This window comes from Papaver somniferum, chromosome 5, assembly GCF_003573695.1.
Source record: "Papaver somniferum cultivar HN1 chromosome 5, ASM357369v1, whole genome shotgun sequence".
Lineage (NCBI taxonomy): Eukaryota > Viridiplantae > Streptophyta > Magnoliopsida > Ranunculales > Papaveraceae > Papaver > Papaver somniferum.
In genome coordinates this window covers 89767486-89790073 of record NC_039362.1, presented here as the reverse complement: position 1 = coordinate 89790073, position 22588 = coordinate 89767486, and the positions used below count along the sequence as shown (strand labels likewise).

The window sequence follows — 22588 nt, the reverse complement described above, 5'->3', positions numbered from 1 at the left end:
ATATTTATTGGCAAGTACACTTGGTGAACCAGGGTATCAACAAGACGTTATATTTTTTGGTCACCTTTAGAAATTAGCAGGACACCAAAGCCGCAGATACTGTATGCGATATTTCTGACCCAATGACAGATTTTTGTGCTATCAATGAAGATCAGAGAGAATCTCACAACAAGTAAGAATCAACAACAACAACCAAGGCTTCTACTTGTTTCGCGTAAGAAAACTCGGAAAATTATAAATAAAGATGAAGTAGTTACTATGGCTAAAAGCTTGGGATATGAAGTAACTGTAGCGGAACCTGGAAGTGGTATGGATTGCTCGAGAGTTGCGCAAGTCGTGAGTACATGTGATGTGATGCTGGGAGTCCATGGAGCTGGTTTAACTAATATTGTTTTCCTTCCCACAAATGCAATACTTATTCAGATTGTACCATTGGGAGGACTGGAAACGGTATGCAGGAATTATTTTGGAGAACCAGCTAAAGATATGAAATGGAGATATTTAGAGTATAAGTTAAGTGTGAAGGAGAGTTCTCTAATCGAACAATATCCACCTGATCATGTTGTTTTTAAAGATCCGCTTTCATTTTCAAAATTAGGTTGGAGTCCAGAAGGTTGGAGCGCACTCAGGGATGTATATTTAGACAAACAGGATGTACACATTGATGTTCATAGATTTAGACCTACTTTGTTAAAAGCACTTGAGCTTCTCCGCAATTGAGATATTCATGTTGCTTATTTTTTGTCCATTTAATGTTTAGCCTAGTTTAGAATTTTCTAGTCAGTTGACAAATATATGGAGTTTGATCAGTTGTTCATACCTGACTCCCTCCCTCACATGGTTTACTCTGGCCATTGTGAAAACATGAGTAATTTCAATGGAAGATACCAGACCTTGAAAACAGAGTTGGTCACTTTTAGAAGAAACAAACCCATACAATTTGTTTGGCCGCGTTACAAAAAATAAAATAAAAATATATTTTTTGAAAGCAAATAAAATAAAAAATAAAACAAATATGACAAACAGTTCTTCCAAGAAAAAAATGAATAACAATTTTACTTCCAATGCGCCAATTTAGCAGTTCAATTGTTGATAAAGACATCGAAAAGAACACAAATATGATTAGCAAGTCCATTTCAACCACCTAATTAAACTTGTTTTTGGCGTATATTACCAAAATAGCTAGTTCTCTTAGTAATTATTTATGATTTAGACACTTTTATACACTCCTAGCTATAAACTACGTTCGCTCCTTTATAGTTCATAAACATAATTGTTTCAATCTTTAGCTAGCTACTAGAAGATCACACTCAGAGTTCTCTACAGCACCTACTGCGCACACGTCCTTAGAATGAAATACAAGGCAGTATTTGCTAACAGCTTTAGCAGGCACGAACAGAAAAAGTTCGGTTACGGAGCATTCGCTGGGTGTTTGATCATTATACTTACTTCTTTTGTTGTTTATAAACCATCCTTCTCTTATCTCCCTGTTGGTAAGTGCATATTCTGTCTTAAGGAACAAAATCTTATGGAATGCCCGTCTTAGTATTTTCTTTTGATCTTTGTTGTTCACTGTATATGCAGCCAACTTAAGATTTTCAATTGATGCTGGATTAAGACTTCCGACAATCGAAGAAGCTCCTCATTTATGTAAGTATTTTGTTTTCGTAAGGCTTGCAAGAAAAGCTTTCCATAATACTCCCTCCGTCCCACTCCTAAGTGACCTATTTGAAATTTGCACAATTTTTAAGGCAAGCAAGGAAAATATTATTTTTAAGCATTTTTTACAATTATACCCTTATGAATAATAACTATCGAAATTTAGAAATGGTTTACCTCTCAAAATACTCCACGGATGTTCGCAAACTTCATACCATTGAAAATCATTTTAAAACACCTACGTAACGAATATAAACATGCCTATCAAATTATGCATATTTCGTATATTCTTTATAATTAACTAAAAGGATAATTCCGGAATATCTCATTGTTTAATGATATAGGTCACTTATCATTGGAACAAAATCTAAAATCAAATAGGTCACTTAGGAGTGGGACGGAGGGAGTATTGATCAGTTGATGTGGCACATATGTACCAATAAATTCTGACTTTAGCAATTGTTTGTCAAGTTGCAAACGAGGAAACGAAGCCGGAAATCAGAATCCTATCTAAAACCGAGAGTACAGAGTTAAAAGTTCCAGATAGAAACATAATCCAGCAGAAAATAAGAACGTTGCCTGATAACGCACCGAAGCAAGACATAAAAGCTGCAGATAACAAATTGAAGCAGGAAATCAAAGTTTCAATTAATAGTACTGAAATTAAGCTAGAAGCCAAATTTTCAAATACTGAAATGAAGCCACCTGTGTGTGATGTTTCTGACAGCATGACGGATTTTTGTGATATCAGTGGAGATGTTAGGATCCATGGGAAATCATCTAGCGTCCTATTCAGTACTTCATCTCAAAATGCCACTTACACGAGGAACGAATCATGGAAAGTTAAACCTTACCCTCGAAAAGCAGATCCAGAAGCTATGAGTAGCGTTAGCCAATTTTCGGTAAAATCATTTATCAACAATAATGACAAAGAAGTGCCTGAATGCAATTTTAGTCATAATGTTCCTGCGATAATTTTCTCGACTGCAGGGTACAGTTGGAACCATTTCCACGCCTACACTGATGTACTGATTCCATTATTCCTCACTTCTCATAAATTCAACCAAGAAGTTCAGTTTCTTATAACCAGTTCAAGCCAGTATTGGATTCACAAATATGAAGAGATTTTTAAACACCTATCTAGATACCCAATAATCGATATCGATAACGAAGACAATGTCCATTGCTACAAAAGAGTAATCGTCGGTCTAAAAGTACACAAGGAGTTTGATATTGATCCTACGAAATCTCCTAAAGGCTATTCAATGACAGATTTCACTAGATTCATAAGAAATGCATATGCAATAAATACGAAATCATCCGCAATAAAGATCAAGCGGAATCGCAAAAGCAAGAACCAACAACTGCGGCCAAGGCTTCTGCTTGTTTCACGTAAGAGAAGTCGAAAAATTACAAATGAAGATGAATTAGTTGATATGGCTAGAAGCTTGGGGTATGAAGTAATTGTCTCCGAACCCCGAACTGGTATGAATTACTCGAGATTTGCTGAAGTCGTGAGTACATGCGATGTGATGCTGGGAGTTCATGGAGCTGGTTTAACTAATATTGTTTTTCTTCCTGTAAATGCAATACTCATTCAGATTGTGCCATTGGGAGGACTGGAAGGGGCATGCAGGACTGATTTCGGAGAACCGGCAAAAGATATGAAGTTGAGGTACTTGGAGTATAAGATAAGTGAAAAGGAGAGTTCTTTGATTCAACAATATCCACTTGATCATGCTGTTTTGAGAGATCCTCGTTCAATTACGAAACAAGGTTGGAAGGCACTTAAGGATATATATTTAGACAAACAAGATGTACGTATTGATGTTCATAGATTTAGACCTACTTTGTTAAATGCACTTGAGCTTCTCCGTAAATAGAAGAATTCCGATATTGAGATACTTAATGTTGCATCCTTTTACTCCATTGATGTTAATTCTTGGCTTCTGTTATATCTGGTTTGGGAATTGAAAACTGCTTCTGTTATGAGTTGGAAAATAGTGTTTGGCTTTTGCTGACTCGTTTTCCTTGAGAACCGACCGACACTCTTCTTGTCAGGTATGTAGTTGTTGATATTGGATGCATGCAGCAGCGTCATCGAATCCAAATTTTTCCAAAAGGGAGTGACGTTTGTTCTCCAATCACCATCGAAAGTAGGTACTCCAGTCATTATAACTTTCCTAACTGCTACTTCTAACTTAATCGTTCAATTAGGTATAACCAATAATTAAAGAATCTTCTACTGTATGATCGCTACGTACTACGTGCCACCATAACAAAAGATACAAATTAAGTATACGTACGTCTTCAATCAAAGATGTAATGAATGAATGATTACAAAAGATAGTTGTAGCAATTGACAACAATGGATCTCCTTCTCAATAATGTATACAACTTACTCCGTTGGAACTGTACGAATTATTACTTTTTAATTAACATAATACTACTACCCTATAGTAGTACTGGTTTTGAATGTGTGCTCAGAAACTGTGAACTTGTTTGTTGGAACATCTAATTCTGTCATTTATTATGGTATATGATGGCAGTGGCACACACTTCTATTATTAGTTTGTGATGATGGCCTTGAGTTGTATAATAACACTGCTTCCGCACACATGCTGCCAAATTCCCATCAAATTTGAGCATCTATGGATTAAGACCCTCCTTAATCATTCGAGCAGTTTTAATAATTTACTATCAGATCATCCATTCCTTTCACAAACTTTTTTTGATGAAAAACTAATTAACACTTAAAAACTAGTCTCTTTCAGTAGTTGTTTATTAGAGATTAAGAACGTACCAATAAGCAACTTCTTTAATCAGTATGGTTTGGTGTTATAACTAGCTGATGATTCAAGATCGGAGTATTCAAGCAAGTTCATATGGAGTACAACAAGATACTTGCCAGAAGATTTAGCCAGCATGAACAGAAAAAGATCGGTTATTGCGCTATCGGTGTATTTAGCCATTGCATTGCTAACTTCTTTTACAGTCATCTCTAAGCCTTCCTATCTTACTACTAGTCATCCGATTCGTAAGTACCCTATGCTTAATTCTATGTTTTCGGACATTACAACAGTCAAACGTCTCTTCATTATTACTTTTCTGCAGTGAACTATAATGCTGGATTAAGAATGTTATCGATCGATGAAGATACAAGCAGTAATTCGCTTCAAAGACTAAGTACGTACGTTTAACTTATATTGCATTTTATGATTTTGTTATGGTAATTCGCAGTCTTCTACAGTTACGGTGATACATAATCTTGATTTTCAGGTATGGCCGTCGTCACTGTTACTGATACAGATGAAATTAAGGGGGAAGCTGAGGGTGCACGTAATGTTGATAATCGGATGATACAGGAAATCAAGCTTACTCCGGTATGCGACGTCTTAGACCCACGATTTGATATTTGCGAGATTGATGGCCATATAAGGATCCATGGGAAATCGTCATTCGTTCTCTATAACACATTATTATCTGCAGAAGGTATTTCAAGCACCGGGAATGAATCATGGAGAATCAAACCGTACGCTCGAAAATCAGATAACTCAGCAATGAAGGTAGTTAATGAAATTTTGGTAAAACCGTTGCTAAAAAACGACTTAAACCAGCCGAATTGCACTACTTATCATAATGTTCCTGCGGTGATTTTCTCGGTCGGAGGTTATGCTGGCAACCATTACCACGCTTACACCGATGTGTTGGTACCTCTTTTTCTCACTTCTCATCAGTTTAACCAACAAGTTCAATTTCTAGTCACAGATTTTAGTCCTTATTGGATTTCAAAGTACAAACCCATTCTAAATCACCTCTCAAAGTATCCGGTAGTCGACATTGATAAAGAAAATGATGTCCATGGTTAGCCAAAGGTCATAGTTGGTCTCAAATTTCATAAGGATTTAACTATAGATCCTCTGAAATCCCCAAACCGTCATTACTCAATGACAAACTTCACTCAGTTCTTAAGGAACTCCTACTCACTAAAGAGATCATCTCCAATAAAAATGAGAGGTAATATTCGTTCAAAGAAACTTCCTAGGATTCTGATTGTTTCGCGTAAGAGAACGCGTAAATTTACCAACGAAGGTGCAATAGCAAAGATGGCTAAGAGCTTGGGGTATGAAGTGATTGTAGAAGAGCCTGGTGTGACTAAGGATGCAACGCGGTTCGCGCAAATGGTAAATTCATGTGATGTGATGATGGGAGTTCATGGGGCAGGATTAACTAACTTAGTTTTACTACCTCCTAATGCGGTATTTATTCAGATCATACCTTGGGGAGGATTGGAATGGGTTTGTGGGGTTTCTTTTGAAGAACCAGCAAAGGATATGAAGTTGAAGTACTTGGATTATAAGATTACTGAAAATGAGAGTTCTTTGATTCAGCAATATCCACTTGATCATGCTGTTTTTAAGGATCATGTTTCGGTTAGAAAACAAGGTTGGCATGCACTTAGGTCTGTATATTTAGATAACCAAGATGTAAATACTGATGTGAAGAGATTCAGACCTACTTTGTTAAAAGCACTTGAGCTTCTCCATATGTAGATCAATTGCAGAATGGAGAAATCCATCAATGACTTGTTGTATTGAGTTTTTCTTGTAAGTTATATAAATGATACAAATATCACTGCAATGGTGAAGTTGTTGCCTTTCTATCATGTGTGACATGTAAATGAATGCACCATGCTATGTGACATGATCTCAAATTACTCCATTTTACAAATAGACTGTTCTAATTTTTACAAATCTTGCTCCCTGATTGATCCAAAAAAAAAATGTTTGAAATCACACTTCGTTTATACCAATTGCGCCCATTACGTAAACAATATGAGTCGAAGATTCACTAAAGGTGAAAATGTTATCTTAAACTTGGATGATTATGTTGGAATCTTGCAACAATGAACAACACGTTAGATGTATAAGAATAATAGATAAAAACTGAATCGAACAACTCTACCACGAACAAGTTGACGAAGATAGAATTACAGGTTTAACAAATTGTCCTTAACACATTAGTTTGCAGACATATTTAAAATGAGCAATGCTAAACCCTAACGTACGAATATGTGTCCAGGATAAAACTGCCCAGTATAACTTGAGTTAGCGCAACACAAGTTATCCACTCTTGAACTTAGCAACAAGAATTGGAAGTGAACACGCCGCGCAAAACAAAACAACAAGATGATGAAAATAAGACTACACAGTAACCGCTTCTGGTGTTAGTTGAAATGAGATTTTGAGTTGTATTATAAGAGAATTAAATTGCAAATCAAGTTAGGTGTAGGTTTTCTTCTAAAACGAGTTATGTTTCTTGTAATACAAGAAAAAACGAAAAACGAGTAAACACAAGACTTGGTGCATGGTATATTGCATGGGTTGGGCCATGTATTGTTTGCCCCATCCACTCCACCCTCATTTCTCAATATATCCATAAGCAAATGGTTATATAGTGGAGCTCCTCTTTAGTTTTCCACAATGTGGGATTAAAGGATCATTTCATTCACTCATAAAATGAGTAAGTATCCTTAGACCTTTAGGTCATTAGATAAAACCACACCAAGACCAAAACAGAAAACTTATTATTAAAACTCATTTTCTCCGACAATCCCTCACATGAATGAAATCTCGATAAAACACAAAAAATCAGAATACGGAAAATACCATTTACGAAAATAACTTCAATTCCATCCATCTAGTTAGGACTGTCAATGGGCTTGGTTCTATCGAATACTACTGGAACCGATAATGGTTCCTAAATTAGTGGACCTGGAACAAGACCCTATAAAAACCTCGACTGCTCATCGGTTGGAGATACCCTTTCAGTATTTAGAAAACTATAAAAAAGAAAAATTCTCACAAACTAAGTATCTTTCTCTTTTTAGCTTAAATCCAAATTATTTTACAAAAAAGTTATCATTAATTCTTTATTAACTTTCTGAATAAAGATTAAATGTAAGAAAAAAATGAAAAGTGAGAAATTCAAAACTAGCGAAATATTATATTGTACTAAAATGGTTAACAAAACATAACTAACCTGGTACCCATAATCCGCAGGTACTCAATGAGTATTACCTGATTGGACCGGATAGAATTCGGATTCTAGTCGGGAATACCAATCGTGTATCTAAGTTGCCAATGGGTCTTATAAAGACCAGCATTGAGTATTAAGTCTTTATTTTGAATGACAATTGTTTACAACTGTCTTCTTCTGTTTTCTGTTACAGTTAGTTGTAGTTTTTACGGACACTAGTCGGTCTCTAGTCATAGTTACCTGATAGTACATGTCATTTCCTTTTCTCTTTTTTAAGAGTCTTGTCTTGTAACAGACATTCTTTATATTTTTCATTTTGACCATCAAATGTTCTTCATACAAATTCTCTCATGGTATCAGTCTATTTTCGATCCTCACTGATTTTCAGAAAGTTCCTTTATACAATTTCATCTCAACTCTCAGAAATTTTTATTTGTGCAATTCTTTGTACTTTCAAAAGCTTTTTCTTCTGCAACTTTTCATTATTTTCAAACTGTCAATTTCATCTTCTTTGTTCTTGATTTCTTCTGCAAATTATTTTAATCAAGATTTGTGAAATACTCTTATCTTGATGGCGTGCCAGTTTATTGCTTCCGCTACTCAATTAAATCTTTCTCCTCTTCCATTTAATAATATTCATCAATTCATCTTTACTACGCTAAATTCAACTAATTACATTTTTTGGAAAAAAATCAATTCACTAATGTTCTTATCAGTACATATCTTCTAGGATTCGTTGATGGATATGTCACTTGTCCTCCGCAATTTTGTCATGATACTAATGTTGTAAATCCACTATTTCTAAAGTTTGTGCGTCTTGAAAAATTCGTTATGGGATGTATTTCTTCGTCATTTAGTGCTTCTTTACAGGTTTATGTTTCCGGTATGAGATCTTCTCAAGAAACACTATACCAAATTTAGCGTTTAGCAACAACTGAAATCTGTTGCTGGCTGGGCTTGCAACAGATATTTTTCGTTGCTAAACACCTTGTCGCAATTTTTCGCAGCAGCTCTAGCTTTGTTGCTAATTTTGGTCAGCAACGGAAATAAGCTGTCGCGAAATTAAAATATAGAAACAAATTTAAGTTGTTGCTACTCTGTCTCTAATTTTAGAGTTATTCCGGGATATATTTTAGTACAACATGATATAGTTGTTCTGGTTCATATTTAACAACACATTTTTTCCGTTGCTAATTTTTTGCAACAATAAAAAAAGGTGAAGTCTTCGTTGACCTAGTCAAAATCGATTTCCCCCCAATTTATCCTGCAATACACTAGTTCCCTGCAAAACCCTGATTCATCCTATATCCAACAATTCAATCTGATAGTTCTCATACTCTACATTCCCATAGGTTTAAACATCAAAGACATCGTACAAAGAAAGGAAACCAAAGAAAATAAAGCAGGGAACTCATGACATCAAAGACATGTTACAGGTTGCATTAAGAAAATCAGGTGTCAAATTGTACAACTGAAAGATTGCATATATAAATATGTTCTTGTTTCTTACATTGTGCTGGTGCAAATATGTTCATTTTATCTTCTAAATATTGTATTTAGAAATGGAATGTTACAATTTCTTACAGTGAGTAATCAGAATGCAGCAAATTATTGTGGCTTTGAGAGGATGATCAAACGATGATGCCGAATTCTCGTCTTGTAAATACGACCAAGATGACGAAGAATCTCTCACACATACATATATTTTAAAGATAACAAATAAAAAAAGTAAGCATACATTAGGATTCAAGATATATATTCTATATATTGCCAATCATTTGCTGATGATTTTTCGCTATACCGTGATCAAAATGACCCTAGTCATAACACTAGCAGGTGGCACAATGTTGGCTTTGGATTCACCACCATTTATGGCATGTCTGTTTCCATAACTGAACTGATCATCTCGACGATATTCTTCAAACTATGAAATTTATTACAAGCATCCCAATTTAGGTTTCATAATTTGACGCACATAAAATAAGAATCAGTAACTACAAAAGCAAACAGAACATCTTCATTGTAAAACAACTTAAGTGTTTGCAATTTAATCACTGCAGTTACAATCTACATTACCTGGAATAGGATAAAATGTAGAAGATGAAAAACCACATCTTCAACCAAACCAAGTTATCATAGGGCTTTACCAACAAATTTGAAAAAGCGGGGGTATAACAACCACACCCAGTAATTTGTTTGGCAATATGTATGGACTAACTCCAATATAATTCCGAGAGCACCAGCTTATAAAGCGAGCTCAATCAAGAAATATACCAAAGAGTTATATCTCAATTTCTCAATATAATCTGCAATCGAACAGATAGAAATCTGTGAGCCCTATTGATATGAGAAATAACTTGGACGGTACCAAAGACCAATGCCCAAGTGCCAATCAATTCCTATCCAACAACCAAGGTCGTATTTACCAATTGATTGAACTACGCACAACATGTGATATTTCAATTATATAAACAAATATAATACGAAAAAGAAATAACACAGACACCAGAAGTTTTGTTAACGAGGAAACCGCAAATGCAGAAAACCCCGGGACCTAGTCCATTTTTGAACACCACATTGTATTAAGCCGCTACAGACATTAGCCTACTACAAGTTAACTTCGATCTGGAATGTAATTGAGCCCTAACCAAGTCTCACACCGATTAAGGTACAGTCGCGTTCCTTACGCCTCTAGAACCACACCGGATTCTGCGCACTTGATTCCCTTAACTTATCTCACCCACAACTAAGAGTTTCTATGACCCAAATTCGAAGACTTATAAACAAATTTGTTTCCCACAGATAGTCTCTTCTAATAGATAAATCTGTCTCCCACAGAAGTACCTATGAAGTTTTTGTTTCGTCTCCCACATGAACCAATTGATAATCTGGTCTTATACTCCCGAAGAACAGCCTAGAAATATCAATCACCTCACAATAACTTAACTATATGGTAGTAGAAGAAGTTATTGTGGAATCATAAAGAATGAGACGAAGAGCTTTGTGATTACTTTTTGTATCTTACATATCGGAGATAAATCTCGAGAAAATCTTAGAGGAGATAGTACTCAATAATATAGAAAAAGTAAGATCAGAACACGCAACTACAGAGAAAATTATTGGGTCTGGCTTCACGAATCCCAAATGAAGTCTTCAAGTCGTTAACCTATAATGGTTTTGGAAAAACCTAGGTTGAAGGAGAATCGACTCTAGTCACAACTAGGACACAAGAAAGTGTCGGGATTAGGTTTCCCAGTTGTTAGAGTTCTCCCTTATATAGTCTTTCAAATCAGGGTTTGCTTTCAATCAAAGCTAAGATAGCTGTTTTCACCCAGAAATATTTCCAGGCACTAAACACGATGATTTTGGTGTTGTTGATGGAAACATGGCTAATAACAGAAAATAGTCAAGAATGACAGACACAAATTTAACGTAGTTCGGCATGGTTTGCCTACATCCACGGACGAATCCCCTTGGGGGGTGGTATTTTATTGATATTAGAATTACAGTAGTATTTTTTCCTCATTTCTAGCCTCCCCCCTTCTATCCCTCAGGACCTCCCTATTTATATAGTTGAATTCCTAATTTCAATATAAACTTAAATGGCATTAACTGATCATTCATGCCTCCATGTTAAATTCTGCATGAAACTGCTCATTCATGCCTCCCTGTTTAATTCTGCATGAAACTGCTCATTCATGCCTCCATGTTAAATTATGCATGAAACTGCTCATTCATGCCTCCATGTTAAATTCTGCATGAAACTGCTGGAATTAATACTGCATGCAACTGACCTGCATGCCTCCTGGCCATGCCTTGCATTAATTCTGCATAAAACCCCATGAAACTCCCCTCTTGTATTAATTCTGCATGCTGGCAGACTGGATTGATGGTTGACAGGCTGAATGGGCTGGCAGTATAGATGGGAACTGGCTGACAGCGCATCTGGAAACATGGCTGGGAACTGGTTGGCAGCACAACTGGAAGCATGGCTAGAAACTGGATGGCAGTGCGGTAGAGTACTTGGCTGGAAATTGGTTAGCAGCACTGCTGGCAATATGACTGAGAATTGGCTAGAGACGTGCAACCTGACTTTGACAGTTGACCAACGATTGACTTTGACCATTGACCGAGCATTGACTTTGACCATTGACCGGTCTTTGTAATATTGGGCAGGCTGGTGGGCTGCTTTGGTTAAATGGTTAGCGGGCTTGGATGACAGCTTAACAGTGGCCCAGGCAACATTCTGGCCCTATATGTGGCAATTTTACTCATGGTACAAACATCGCCCCCTCTTAACCTCCAACTTGTTGCGGGGTTAAGAAGTTAGTTTTCCATTTTGTATTAATTGACTATGATAAAATTCGCCTCCAAGTGTGGAGTAAATGACAACCTTCCTTGTTCGTTTGCGGAAATCAAGACGCCCCCAAGAGTAAATTACTGTTGTTAAAGCACAAAGAAAGCTGCCTTCGTTGATTGTGAAAATCATAATCAAATCGCCCCCAAGTGAGGCTATTGCAATTGGAAGATCGGCGAGAAACAATTGAGCATGAACCATTGTTGTATGCCAAAATAGGACTGAAGGCTGAACTGGACTGCAAAGGAAGCGTGATGCTAGACAGGAGTGGTGTTGAAAGTGAGCTGTAACTGTTGATGTAAAATGAACTGTGATAGTTGTGTAGAACTTGACTAGTAACTTTTATTTGGAAAAGACGAGTTATATTTGACATCACTCGGCTGGAATCTGTGTGAGCTGTTGTTGTAAGCGAAATTTGAATTTGCAGATTGTCGGTAATTTCCGACCAAACTAGGTAGTAGTAGTTGTTGGTATTAAGCTGCTGTCAATTACGGACTGAGCCGCGGTAGTTGCGAGCGAAGGTGTGTGACCCTTTAGTAGTTGAGATGGTAACAAATTTTGTGTGTTGTTGGACCTCCAACGGCCTTGGTTGTGCTAATGGATAAGATATCGATCTTTATATGTCGTCAATAATTATATGAATCAGGATAAAAGCAGCGATGTAAACTAGATCGCTATAGTTGTTACGGGACTAGGCTGCAATGATTGTAGTAAACTGGACTGCGAAGGGCACAAAAAACTGTCCTGAGCAAAACTGGGTAGTAACAGCTTTGAGCAAAGCTGGTCTACAATAGCTGCGATCAGCTGGACTGCAGGGGATGCGAACAGAGCTGGACTGCAACAACAACGAGCAAAGCTGCACTGCAGCAGCTGCGATCAGCTGGACTGCAGTAGCTGCGATCAGCTGAAATGCAGCAGCGACGAGCAACACTACACTGCAGCAGCTGCGGTCAGATGGACTGCAGGAACTGCGAACATAGCTGGACTGCAGTAGATTCGATCAGCTGAACTGCAACAACGACGATCAAGACTGCACTGCAGTAGCTGCGGTCAGCTGAACTGCGGGAACTGCGAATATAGCTGGACTGCAACAGCTGCGATCAGCTGGAATGCATCAACGACGATCAAGACTGCATTGCAGTAGCTGCGGTCAGCTGGACTGCAGGAACTGCGAACATAGCTGGACTGCAGTAGCTTCGATCAGCTGAACTCAGTAGCGACGAGCAATACTACGCTGCAGCAGCTGCGGTCAGCTGTACTGCAGGAACTTCGAACATAGCTGGACTGCAGTAGCTTCGATCAGCTGAACTGCAGCAGCGACGATCAAGACTGCACTGCAGCAGCTGTGGTCAGCTGGATTGCAAGAACTGCGAACATAACTGGACTGCAGTAGCTTCGATCAGCTGAACTGCAGCAGCGACGAGCAAGATTGCACTGCAGCAGTTGCGGTCAGCTGGACTGCAGGAGGAGTGAGCAACGCTGCACTGCAGCAGCTGTGATAAGCTGGACTGCAAAAGCGAGAAGCATAGCTGGACTGCAACAGCTTCGATCAGCTGCACTGCAGCAGCTGCTGAGGGATTAGACTTTTAACAGTTCGATAAACCCGAGTGTAACAGTTATAAACAAAACCAGACTGCATCAGTTGCGTCCAACTGCGTGCAACAGTTGTTTAGGAACTGGATTACAACAGTTCGATCAACTTAGTTGTAGCAGTTTAACATTACTGATTGCAATAATTGCGTCAACATATTAGGGTGTATGCTCGCCCCCTCTTAATCCTGTAACTCGTTGGAGGATTAAGAAGTTTTGGTTACCTTTTGTTTCGATTTTCAGAAGCTGAATTCCGCATTGCATTTAGGTGATATGTAACTCGCCCCCAAGCGTATGGAGTGTTACGCAGCTCGCCCCAAGAGAGTTATTTTAGACCATGAGGTGTTACATATCTCGCCCCCAAGTGATGGTCAGTCACACTGAAGTGATATGCAACTTGCCCCCAAAAGATAGTGATTGTCATGCTGCTCAATGCTCGCACAAGGGTGCACTGCCTTGCTACATTTTGTTCGCGCATGGAATTTTGAAGCTGTCTGCTATCTGGAATTTGCGCGGGGGGCCAATCCCACTATTCCAAATGCGCGCAGAATTGAAATGTGTGCATCTCCTTGTGAGAAAATGCTCGCCACATTGTAGGTGTCTCATTGAATAAAATTATGAATGATTATATGAAAAGATGCGAAAATATGTAAATTATATACGTACCATATTAAAAGTGTTATTGCGACTTCGTTTGTGAGGTGATTATGATGACTACTGGCTATGTTGATGTTTTCCAGCGACGATGACTAGTGTCGCTGCCTTAGCGTCTCAGTTTGACTCGACAACTAAATCTGTCTGCGGGACTGGAAAGCACCAGTTGAATCAAAACTGGATTGAAGACAGTTTCCATGGAACTACAGAAGTTCGATTATATTGGACTGAAGCAGTTGTGAGGAAAACTGTACTGAAACAGTCTTGAGGAAAACCGGACTACAACAGTTCGATCACTGGACTATAGTAATTATACGAAAAAAGATTGCGGCAGTTCGATCAACTGGACCGCATTATTTGTTGAGGAACTGGACTACAACAACTCGATGAACTGGACTGTAGTAATTATGCGAAAAAGGACTGCAGCAGTTCGATCAACTGGACTGCAGTATTTGCTGCGGAACTGGACTACAACAGCTCGATCAACTGGACTGTAGTAATTATACGAAAAAGGGCTACGGCAGTTCGATTAACTGGACTGCAGCAGTTCGATCAACTGGACTGCAGTATTTGCTGCGGAACTGGACTACAGCAACTCGATCAACTGGACTGTAGTAATTATACGAAAAAGGATTGCGGCATTTCGATCAACTGGACTGCAGTATTTGCTGAGGAACTGGACTACAACAACTCGATGAACTGGACTGTAGTAATTATGCGAAAAAGGACTGCAGCAGTTCGATCAACTGGACTGCAGTATTTGCTGAGGATATGGACTACAACAACTCGATGAACTTGACTGTAGTAATTATGCGATAAAGGACTGCAACAGTTCGATCAACTGGACTGCAGTATTTTCCGAGGAACTGGACTACAACAGCTCGATTAACTGGACTATAGCAGTTATGGTTATCACCGAACATAAGTGTCTTGCGATTTGAAAATCTACACAACTAGCATGAACATTTCATGTTGTGGACTTAAATCGACACAACGTCAATCTTTGAGGATTTCGTTATGGCTTCATATGGTGGTTTAAAATGCGCCACTCTTCGATGTCGCCACTCCAATCTCAAAAAATAATTTTTCTTTAAACGTTGAAATTGCGCCCACATGTTGTTGGTAATTGACACGCGATCGCAACGAGCGAAAATCGCTCAATTCGGACGTATGATGAAGAAGTTATCGAACAAACAAATTTGCATGTGGAGTAAGTCGAGAATTAGATTGTGGTTGGGACAGGAGCAGCTGATGTGGCGCAACTTCTACTAATAAGATGGTAAGTTTCCAATGTGGTAACTTGTATGGAAGGAATTAGCTGACGTGGCTCCCGGTTGAAGACGCGGTATTAACATGTTGATGACGTGATCCATTTTTTAATGACTTTGCTCGATGATCACCTTGCTCCAAAAATGTAGATGATGTGATTGCTCCAAAAATATTCTTCTCTAATTATAGAAATTTTACCTTCATGATGTAGAATATTGAAATACGATCACCACGAGCCGAAATTCATCAAATTTGGACGTCATATGAAGGAAATATCAAAGAAACAAAATTTTCCTCCAAGCCAAAGAATAAGTGTAGTTGGCTAAGCCCATGAAGTGGGGCAGAAATATCCTGAAGTGCAACTAAGTGGGACTTTTCCGCTGACCTTTGCTGCTGTCCGTTGCCGCCGGACGTTGCCGACGGGCTTTGCCGCCGACCTTTATGCCGCCGGCTGTTTCCGCAGAACTTTACCGCCGGCCGTTGCCGTCGTGCCGTTACCGCCGGTCGTTGCCGCCGACCTTTGCTGCCGTTTTTTTTCCTGTTGAAACTTTTCGCAACACTTTTCTGGGACTGTGGTCTTTTCTTCGAACATTTGGCAACAGTTTTTGACTGTGATCTTTTCTTCGAACATTTGCAACAGTTTTCTGAACTGTTATCTTTTCTCGTCTGCAACAATATTCTCCTTGAACTTTTAGCAATGGTTCATCGGGCTCTATGGCCGTTCCCATTGACTTTTCTGCCAATGTTTTGCTTCACATTTGTGGTATTTTCTGGAAATTTTTGAGATGCTTTTCTGGAAGTCTTCTCTAGGATTTTTTAGCGCCTAAAGTTGTAGATTACTTGACATCCCTGCGATCATGACAGTATTGATTTTAATATACTACAAACTCGAACATGTGGATACTGCGTTATTTGAGAAATAATTTTTCTGAACTTTGGACTTGAACATGCTGCGGATCGAACATCCAATCAACAATTTTAATGATCCTTGTGGCGTTCCATTCCTCGTGGCTTGTGAAGGCGATAGTTTCTGCATACCTTGAACAACGAATCTGGACTGCAGCAGTCGCGACCAATTGGACTGCAGTTACTGTGATTATATGGTATGCAGCAGCTGCGATCAGCTGGACTGCAGCGATTGCGATGCAACAGTTACGATCAACTGGAATGGAATAGTTATTTTTTACGACGTCCAAACTGCTTTTTGACGGACACGATTTTGAAGCTTTCTGAACTACTTTTCTCAACGGGAAAACACGATCCTTTTTCTCGTAGTCCCCTTAGTCGGCGCCAATGTTTGCACCCAGAAATATTTCCAGGCACTAAACACGATGATTTTAGTGTTGTTGATGGAAACAGGACTAATAACAAAAAATAGTCAAGAATGACAGACACAAATTTAACGTGGTTCGGCATGGTTTGCCTACATCCACTGACGAATCCCCTTGGGGGGTGGTATTTTATTGATATTAGAATTACAGTAGTATTTTTTTCTCATTGCTAGCCTCCCCCCTTCTAGACCTCAGGACCTCCCTATTTATACAGTTGAATTCCTAATTTCAATATAAACTTAAATGACATTAACTGATCATTCATGCCTCCATGTTATATTCTGCATGAAACTGCTCATTCATGCCTCCCTGTTTAATTCTGCATGAAACTTCTCATTCATGCCTCCATGTTAAATTCTGCATGAAACTGCTCATTCATGCATCCATGTTAAATTCTGCATGAAATTGCTGGAATTAATACTGCATGCAACTGACCTGCATGCCTCTTGGCCATGGCTTGCATTAATTCTGCATAAAACCCCATGAAACTCCCCTCTTGTATTAATTATGCATGCTGGCAGATTGGATTGATGGTTGACAGGCTGAATGGGCTGGCAATATGGATGGGAACTGGCTGACAGCGCATCTGGAAACATGGCTGGGAACTGGTTGGCAGCACAACTGGCAGCATGGCTAGAAACTGGATGGCAGTGCGGCAAAGTACTTGGCTGAAAATTGGTTAGCAGCACTGCTGGTAATATGACTGAGAATTGGCCAGAGGTGCGACGTGCAACCTGACTTTGACAGTTGACCAACGGTTGACTTTGACCATTGATCGAGCGTTGACTTTAACCATTGACCGATCTTTGTAATATTGGGCAGGCTGGTGGGATGCTTTGGTTAACTGGTTAGCGGGCTTGGATGACAGCTGAACAGGGGCCTAGGCAACATTCTGCCCATATATGTGGCAATTTTACTCATGGTACAAATAATAGCTTAGTAACAAAGCATTCAATATTCACCGTTAGATGAAAATATGATTTAAGGTTCAAGCTAAGTCTGCTTAAAACCAAAGCAATATCTCTCTACCGTTAGATGGTCTTACCTTGTTACGCACATATGAAATTTTTTATGGGTGAAAACTATTCCTTCCGAATTTGGTACTTTGGGGTGTGTGGATGAGGAATGAATCTAAACCCTAAACAAATGCACTGCATGGGAGTGCTTTGTGATTCGAGAAATCAATCTGTACAATTCTGGCCTAAACCAAGAAATGGCCGTTCCAGACTTGCTTCGGTCACAAAGTGAAGGAGATGGGGTTGATCTTAGGGAGGGAAGCGAAGAAGGTGTTGAGATTGTGAAGGTGTTGGCTATGTATGACTTGTATCAGAAAGCTGAACTGGCTTGCAGAATATAAGCTATCAATTCCGGTGTTTGAATACGGTTGTATCAACACTTGCTTCTGTTGTCTTGTCTTGTTTGAAAATAAGGAGGAGAACCTATTTATACAAGTCATTGAGCCTAACCCTCGTCTCTCATGGGAAGTGGAGAAAGTGGAGTGATGGAGTAGTGGAGTTGCGTGTGTTAGTGTTACACGATCAGTCTTGCCCACTTCTCCCATCATCACTAACCGTCCATGACTTCCTGACATGTTCTTGTGATGGCGCGTTGTGCGCTGCACGCTGTAAACCGCCAGACCAATACCCCAGTATATGTATCCCACAGTTTGTGACATGATTGATGTCTCGAATGTGCGGATCGTGGGACCCAAAAAAAGGTAGCATGTAATGCTAGGTTAAATAACTAAGTTATTTGGGAATTTTATACTTGTAAAATATCACGTGAATTCTATGCATGTAATGCATCGAATATATTCAGCATGTATGAAGCATCACTGTTGAGCGTCTTAAAATAGCATCATGTCCATCTTACTTCATGTGATGGTTTGGAGGTTGCGCAAGCAAGTCCTCTCTTGGTTGACCACATGGTGTGGTAGAGTGGCGGATGGTAATCATCACGACACCTCATTAACCAACTAACTCCTGACCAGGGCTGTATAACCAAGCAGGTGAAGTTGGACGGACGAGATGATATTTGAGACACTCATCTGCGACCGTTAGTGGAATTAGGTTTTATGAAGAGGTGCGCAAGCATCACTTTTCAGCTTGGTCGAATCCAAGCTTGGGACACGATTTTGGCAAGGCCGATTGGGCATGCGTGTAGACGACATGCCGGTGTACATGCCCATACCTCATTGTCTCGTGAAAGTGTAATCTAGATCGCTCAATTTGTCCGGCAAAGAGGAGCGACTAGGATTGATTTGCGACCGAGATTTGGTGCCGCAAAGGCCGCGCGTCATGCCAACTTTGGGCGCGCGTTTCGAGGCGACCAAGCCTGGTCGGTTTTGGCCGATTAGTCTGGTGTGCATACGGCGGGCTGGTGTACACGCCTGTATTTTATTGTCCCATAGAAACGTGATCTAAGCCACTCAATTTGTCCGGCAAGTTGAGTGGTCGAGATTAGTTTACAATTGGGAGGTATAACCACGCCTAGTTTGGGCGTGTGAATCGAAGCAACCAGGCATGATATGCCTTGGCCGATCAGGTGTGGAGATAGATGGGCCCACGGTGATCATGTTGATGCGCACCGGACCTGCCTAGTCTAATCCTGGACCCTTCATTCGTGCAGGAGAAAATGGACGCTCGTGATGTTCAAACCCTAATTAGGGTTTCACCGGCCGTGCGTCATGCCTTGTTTGGGCGCACGAACTTGAACGACCAATTATAGTTGGTCCTGACCGATCAGTCATGTATGTAGGCGGGCCCACGGTGATTGTGTTGATATGCTCTGGGCCCTTTGAATCTACATCTACACCCTTCATCTATGCCTGCGAATTTGGATGGTTGAGACTACTTTGCGACACCTGTAATGTGTCGCAGACCCTAAATTGGGGTTTCACGTCCGCACTGCTTTGGCTGGACGATTTGGCAATCCATGCTACCCTTTTGGAGAGGCCGACCATGCGGGGCCCACATTGGGTCGGTGGTGAATACTCCAATACCTGCCTGGGGTTTATGGATCCGATCTAAGTCATCCAATCATTTTGGTGAAGTTGGATGGTCGTGATCGTTTCTGAGACTGATACAGACAGTCCAAATGATCGATTGGGCTAGTATAACACCCCGAGAGTTATAGCTTGTACGGGTATTTCGTACATGCCTCCTTATTTAATGCTTGGAGATTCGTGTTGCTCTGCTGAGAGCGATCACTCAGTCGTCATGTCGCACCAATAATGAGAATGAAGTAGTACAGGAAATACAAGGCTGGTCATGCGTTAATTGGTAATGCTATAAGTTTATAGTGAAGAAGTATTCTCCACTTTATCAGTGACTTTATTCTTTGCAGGATGTTAGCGCATAGTTTTGGCTTTTACAATTTTAGCCTTAAATGAAAATCCACCATCAACATTAAGTCCCCTGCCTAGCACATATTGGTTACACTATTGTGGGGGTAGGCATGAGATGGTGACATACATATGTGAGAAAGACAGGATAAAGGAAGCTTACCCGGAAGAATTTTGACCGACCGCTAGTAATTTTTCATGTAAACACCGCCGTGAAAGCATGGAATCCTTTGGTGGGACCGGTTTCCTTCCTTGGGTGTTTGAATCAAAAGAAGAATCCAAAAAGAGGAATCCCTTTTCTATTGGGATTCTTCCAATTTTTTGTCTATAAAAGGGACCGACCCACTTTTTCTTTTCTCACGAATTTCTTTTTTTGTTGTTGTGTCCATCTCCCGTCCGTGATCTTCACGCCGTCGCCAACATTGCCGCCGGTGCTTGTCGTCGCCGCCGCCGTCCGTCCACAACACGGTAAGTTTTCCGTTTTTTATTTTTTTAGAAAAAACCCTAATTTCTTAGGTAAAAATCCTTTGGAAAGATATATCATGATTAGTTCTTCCACCGAAATTGATAGCAAAAACCGCCGATATTTGTTAGGATTACTTAACGAGTCGTGAATCCATGAATATATTGTTTTTGCTTCTTTTCTTCCATTGTTGCATGCAAAGCCTAGCTTTTAGGTTATGGCTTGAAAAACCTTTCCCTTGAATTTCGTAGACACGACCCCCATGAACAAAGTGAAACCGTGTTATGATGTGTGCGAATGAGTGCGGACCCACCATATGCGCTCGATTGAACGTGGACGATGTGCTTGGACTGAAAACCGATCTTGCACCTATTATATTATACATGCCTTATGTCCTGATTAATATAGGCCATTGTGACTTCATCAATACCGGACTTGAAACTTGAACAATACCAGCCTTGTGACTTGATCAATACCAGACTTGAAACTTGAGCAATACCAGCCTTGTGACTTCGTCCTTTGCTGACGTGGCCCAATACCGGACTGGTGACCTTGACCGACCCTGACTAATACGGATTTGACATGACCCAGTACCAGCCTATTAACATGATATCGATCTTCTTGCGTGGCCCGATACCTGCTCGACTACGTGATATCAACCTCATTTGGGGGTATTAGCCCTGGCTTTGTAGAATTGACCAACGATTTTATTTGTTGACGTGGCTCAATACCGGTGTTTGGACCCAATACCATCCTTGTGTACTCCAATGTGAATGTGTGTCCTGTCGTGTGTGACTACACATCTCATGCATCTTTATACAAGCACTGACTCTCTCGTCTTTTGTAGGATGAACAAAAAGACTCCTGTTGAAATGCCTTCTGAAGATAATGCTGGTGCCAAGTCAGGGAGTGTTAACAGCTTCAAAGATATGCCAAACATAGATGATGAGTTGTTCACTATGCCTTTTCCGAACATTAGGAAACATCCTAGTCACAAGATAGTCCTGCTCTCTGGTTCAGAAAGTATGGAAGTTGATCCATCCTCTTCTTCAGCACTTGCGATGAGGTTCTGTCTTCGGAGAAATGAATATCCGCCTTCACCTATTGACTTCAAGATTTGTCACACTCCGCTGGGCTGTTACGAAGGATGGATGAGACGCATGCTGAGTAATAAAAAGATTAAGGCTAATTTAGTTAAAGCGCAAATCCTTGATGCGGTCATGGCGTCCGCCACTCTTCAGATTAAGAAAGATGCTGCAGGCTTGATCACTTTCATTTCTCGGTGGCGTCCTTCTACTCATACATCTATATGCATATGGGGAGAGATGACCATTTCTCTGAAAAGTGTGGCTGCGTTGATGAACCTGCCTATTGCTGGAAGCTTCTTTTACAAACTTACTGATGCAGAACGTCGGTCTTATAATGATATACTTCGAAAGGCGGGAGAATTCGATGATCTGGAGAAGGAGAAGAAAGACACGAAATGCTTTTACACTTGGTAGGTGTCGGAGTGGTCTCCTGTAGACCCGAAACCCGGCCAAGAGTTGGAAGACGAGCTCAGCGTGATTGCATTCCTGTATTTATGGTTATCCAGAGACACATTTGATGACGGTTCTGGAAGGAAGACCATAAGAGGTGACCTCGTCATGTTTGCTATAAAGCTGGCAAAAGGTGAGGTCCTTACCCTAGGTGCCTTGTTTCTTGGATCACTGTATTCTCATCTAGACGCCTTAGCGACGGACATGCATGCTTCCAATGGGTATAAGAAGGTGGAGTCGCATATCCACATTGCTTTTGTTCATGCGTTTTTGTGGGAACCTTTCAAAAGCTATGCTACTGTTACTGCAACTTCACTCAGCAATTGTATGGTGGTTCGAGAATAC

The 22588-nt window shown here is 39.9% G+C and overlaps 4 protein-coding genes across 5 annotated transcripts; all 4 read left to right on the top strand.

The window, feature by feature from the left end:
• The first annotated feature begins 144 nt into the window (after window positions 1–144).
• LOC113279286 (protein O-linked-mannose beta-1,4-N-acetylglucosaminyltransferase 2-like) lies at window positions 145–720 on the top strand. The gene has a single exon (XM_026527985.1). The coding sequence runs from the start codon at window positions 145–147 to the stop codon at window positions 718–720; it is 576 nt and encodes a 191-aa protein (XP_026383770.1).
• Window positions 721–1286: 566 nt separating this feature from the next.
• Window positions 1287–6300, top strand: LOC113282171. 2 transcript variants are annotated; one of them, XM_026531125.1, is made up of 7 exons: window positions 1287–1493; window positions 1585–1650; window positions 2131–3815; window positions 4508–4696; window positions 4774–4845; window positions 4939–5042; window positions 5149–6300. In XM_026531125.1, the coding sequence occupies exons 1-3, from the start codon at window positions 1352–1354 to the stop codon at window positions 3540–3542; spliced, it is 1620 nt and encodes a 539-aa protein (XP_026386910.1). In that variant the 5' UTR covers window positions 1287–1351; the 3' UTR covers window positions 3543–3815; window positions 4508–4696; window positions 4774–4845; window positions 4939–5042; window positions 5149–6300. The 2 variants fall into 2 exon arrangements, with proteins under 2 accessions (XP_026386910.1, XP_026386911.1); XM_026531126.1 differs by lacking the exons at window positions 4508–4696; window positions 4774–4845; window positions 4939–5042; window positions 5149–6300 and having other exon boundaries at window positions 2131–3144; window positions 3261–3361.
• LOC113279285 lies at window positions 4585–5528 on the top strand. Its single transcript, XM_026527984.1, has 3 exons — window positions 4585–4696; window positions 4774–4845; window positions 4939–5528. The coding sequence occupies exons 1-3, from the start codon at window positions 4585–4587 to the stop codon at window positions 5526–5528; spliced, it is 774 nt and encodes a 257-aa protein (XP_026383769.1).
• Window positions 5670–6212, top strand: LOC113279284. The gene has a single exon (XM_026527983.1). It carries the CDS (start codon window positions 5670–5672, stop codon window positions 6210–6212), a length of 543 nt encoding a protein of 180 aa, XP_026383768.1.
• Window positions 6301–22588: the final 16288 nt, after the last annotated feature.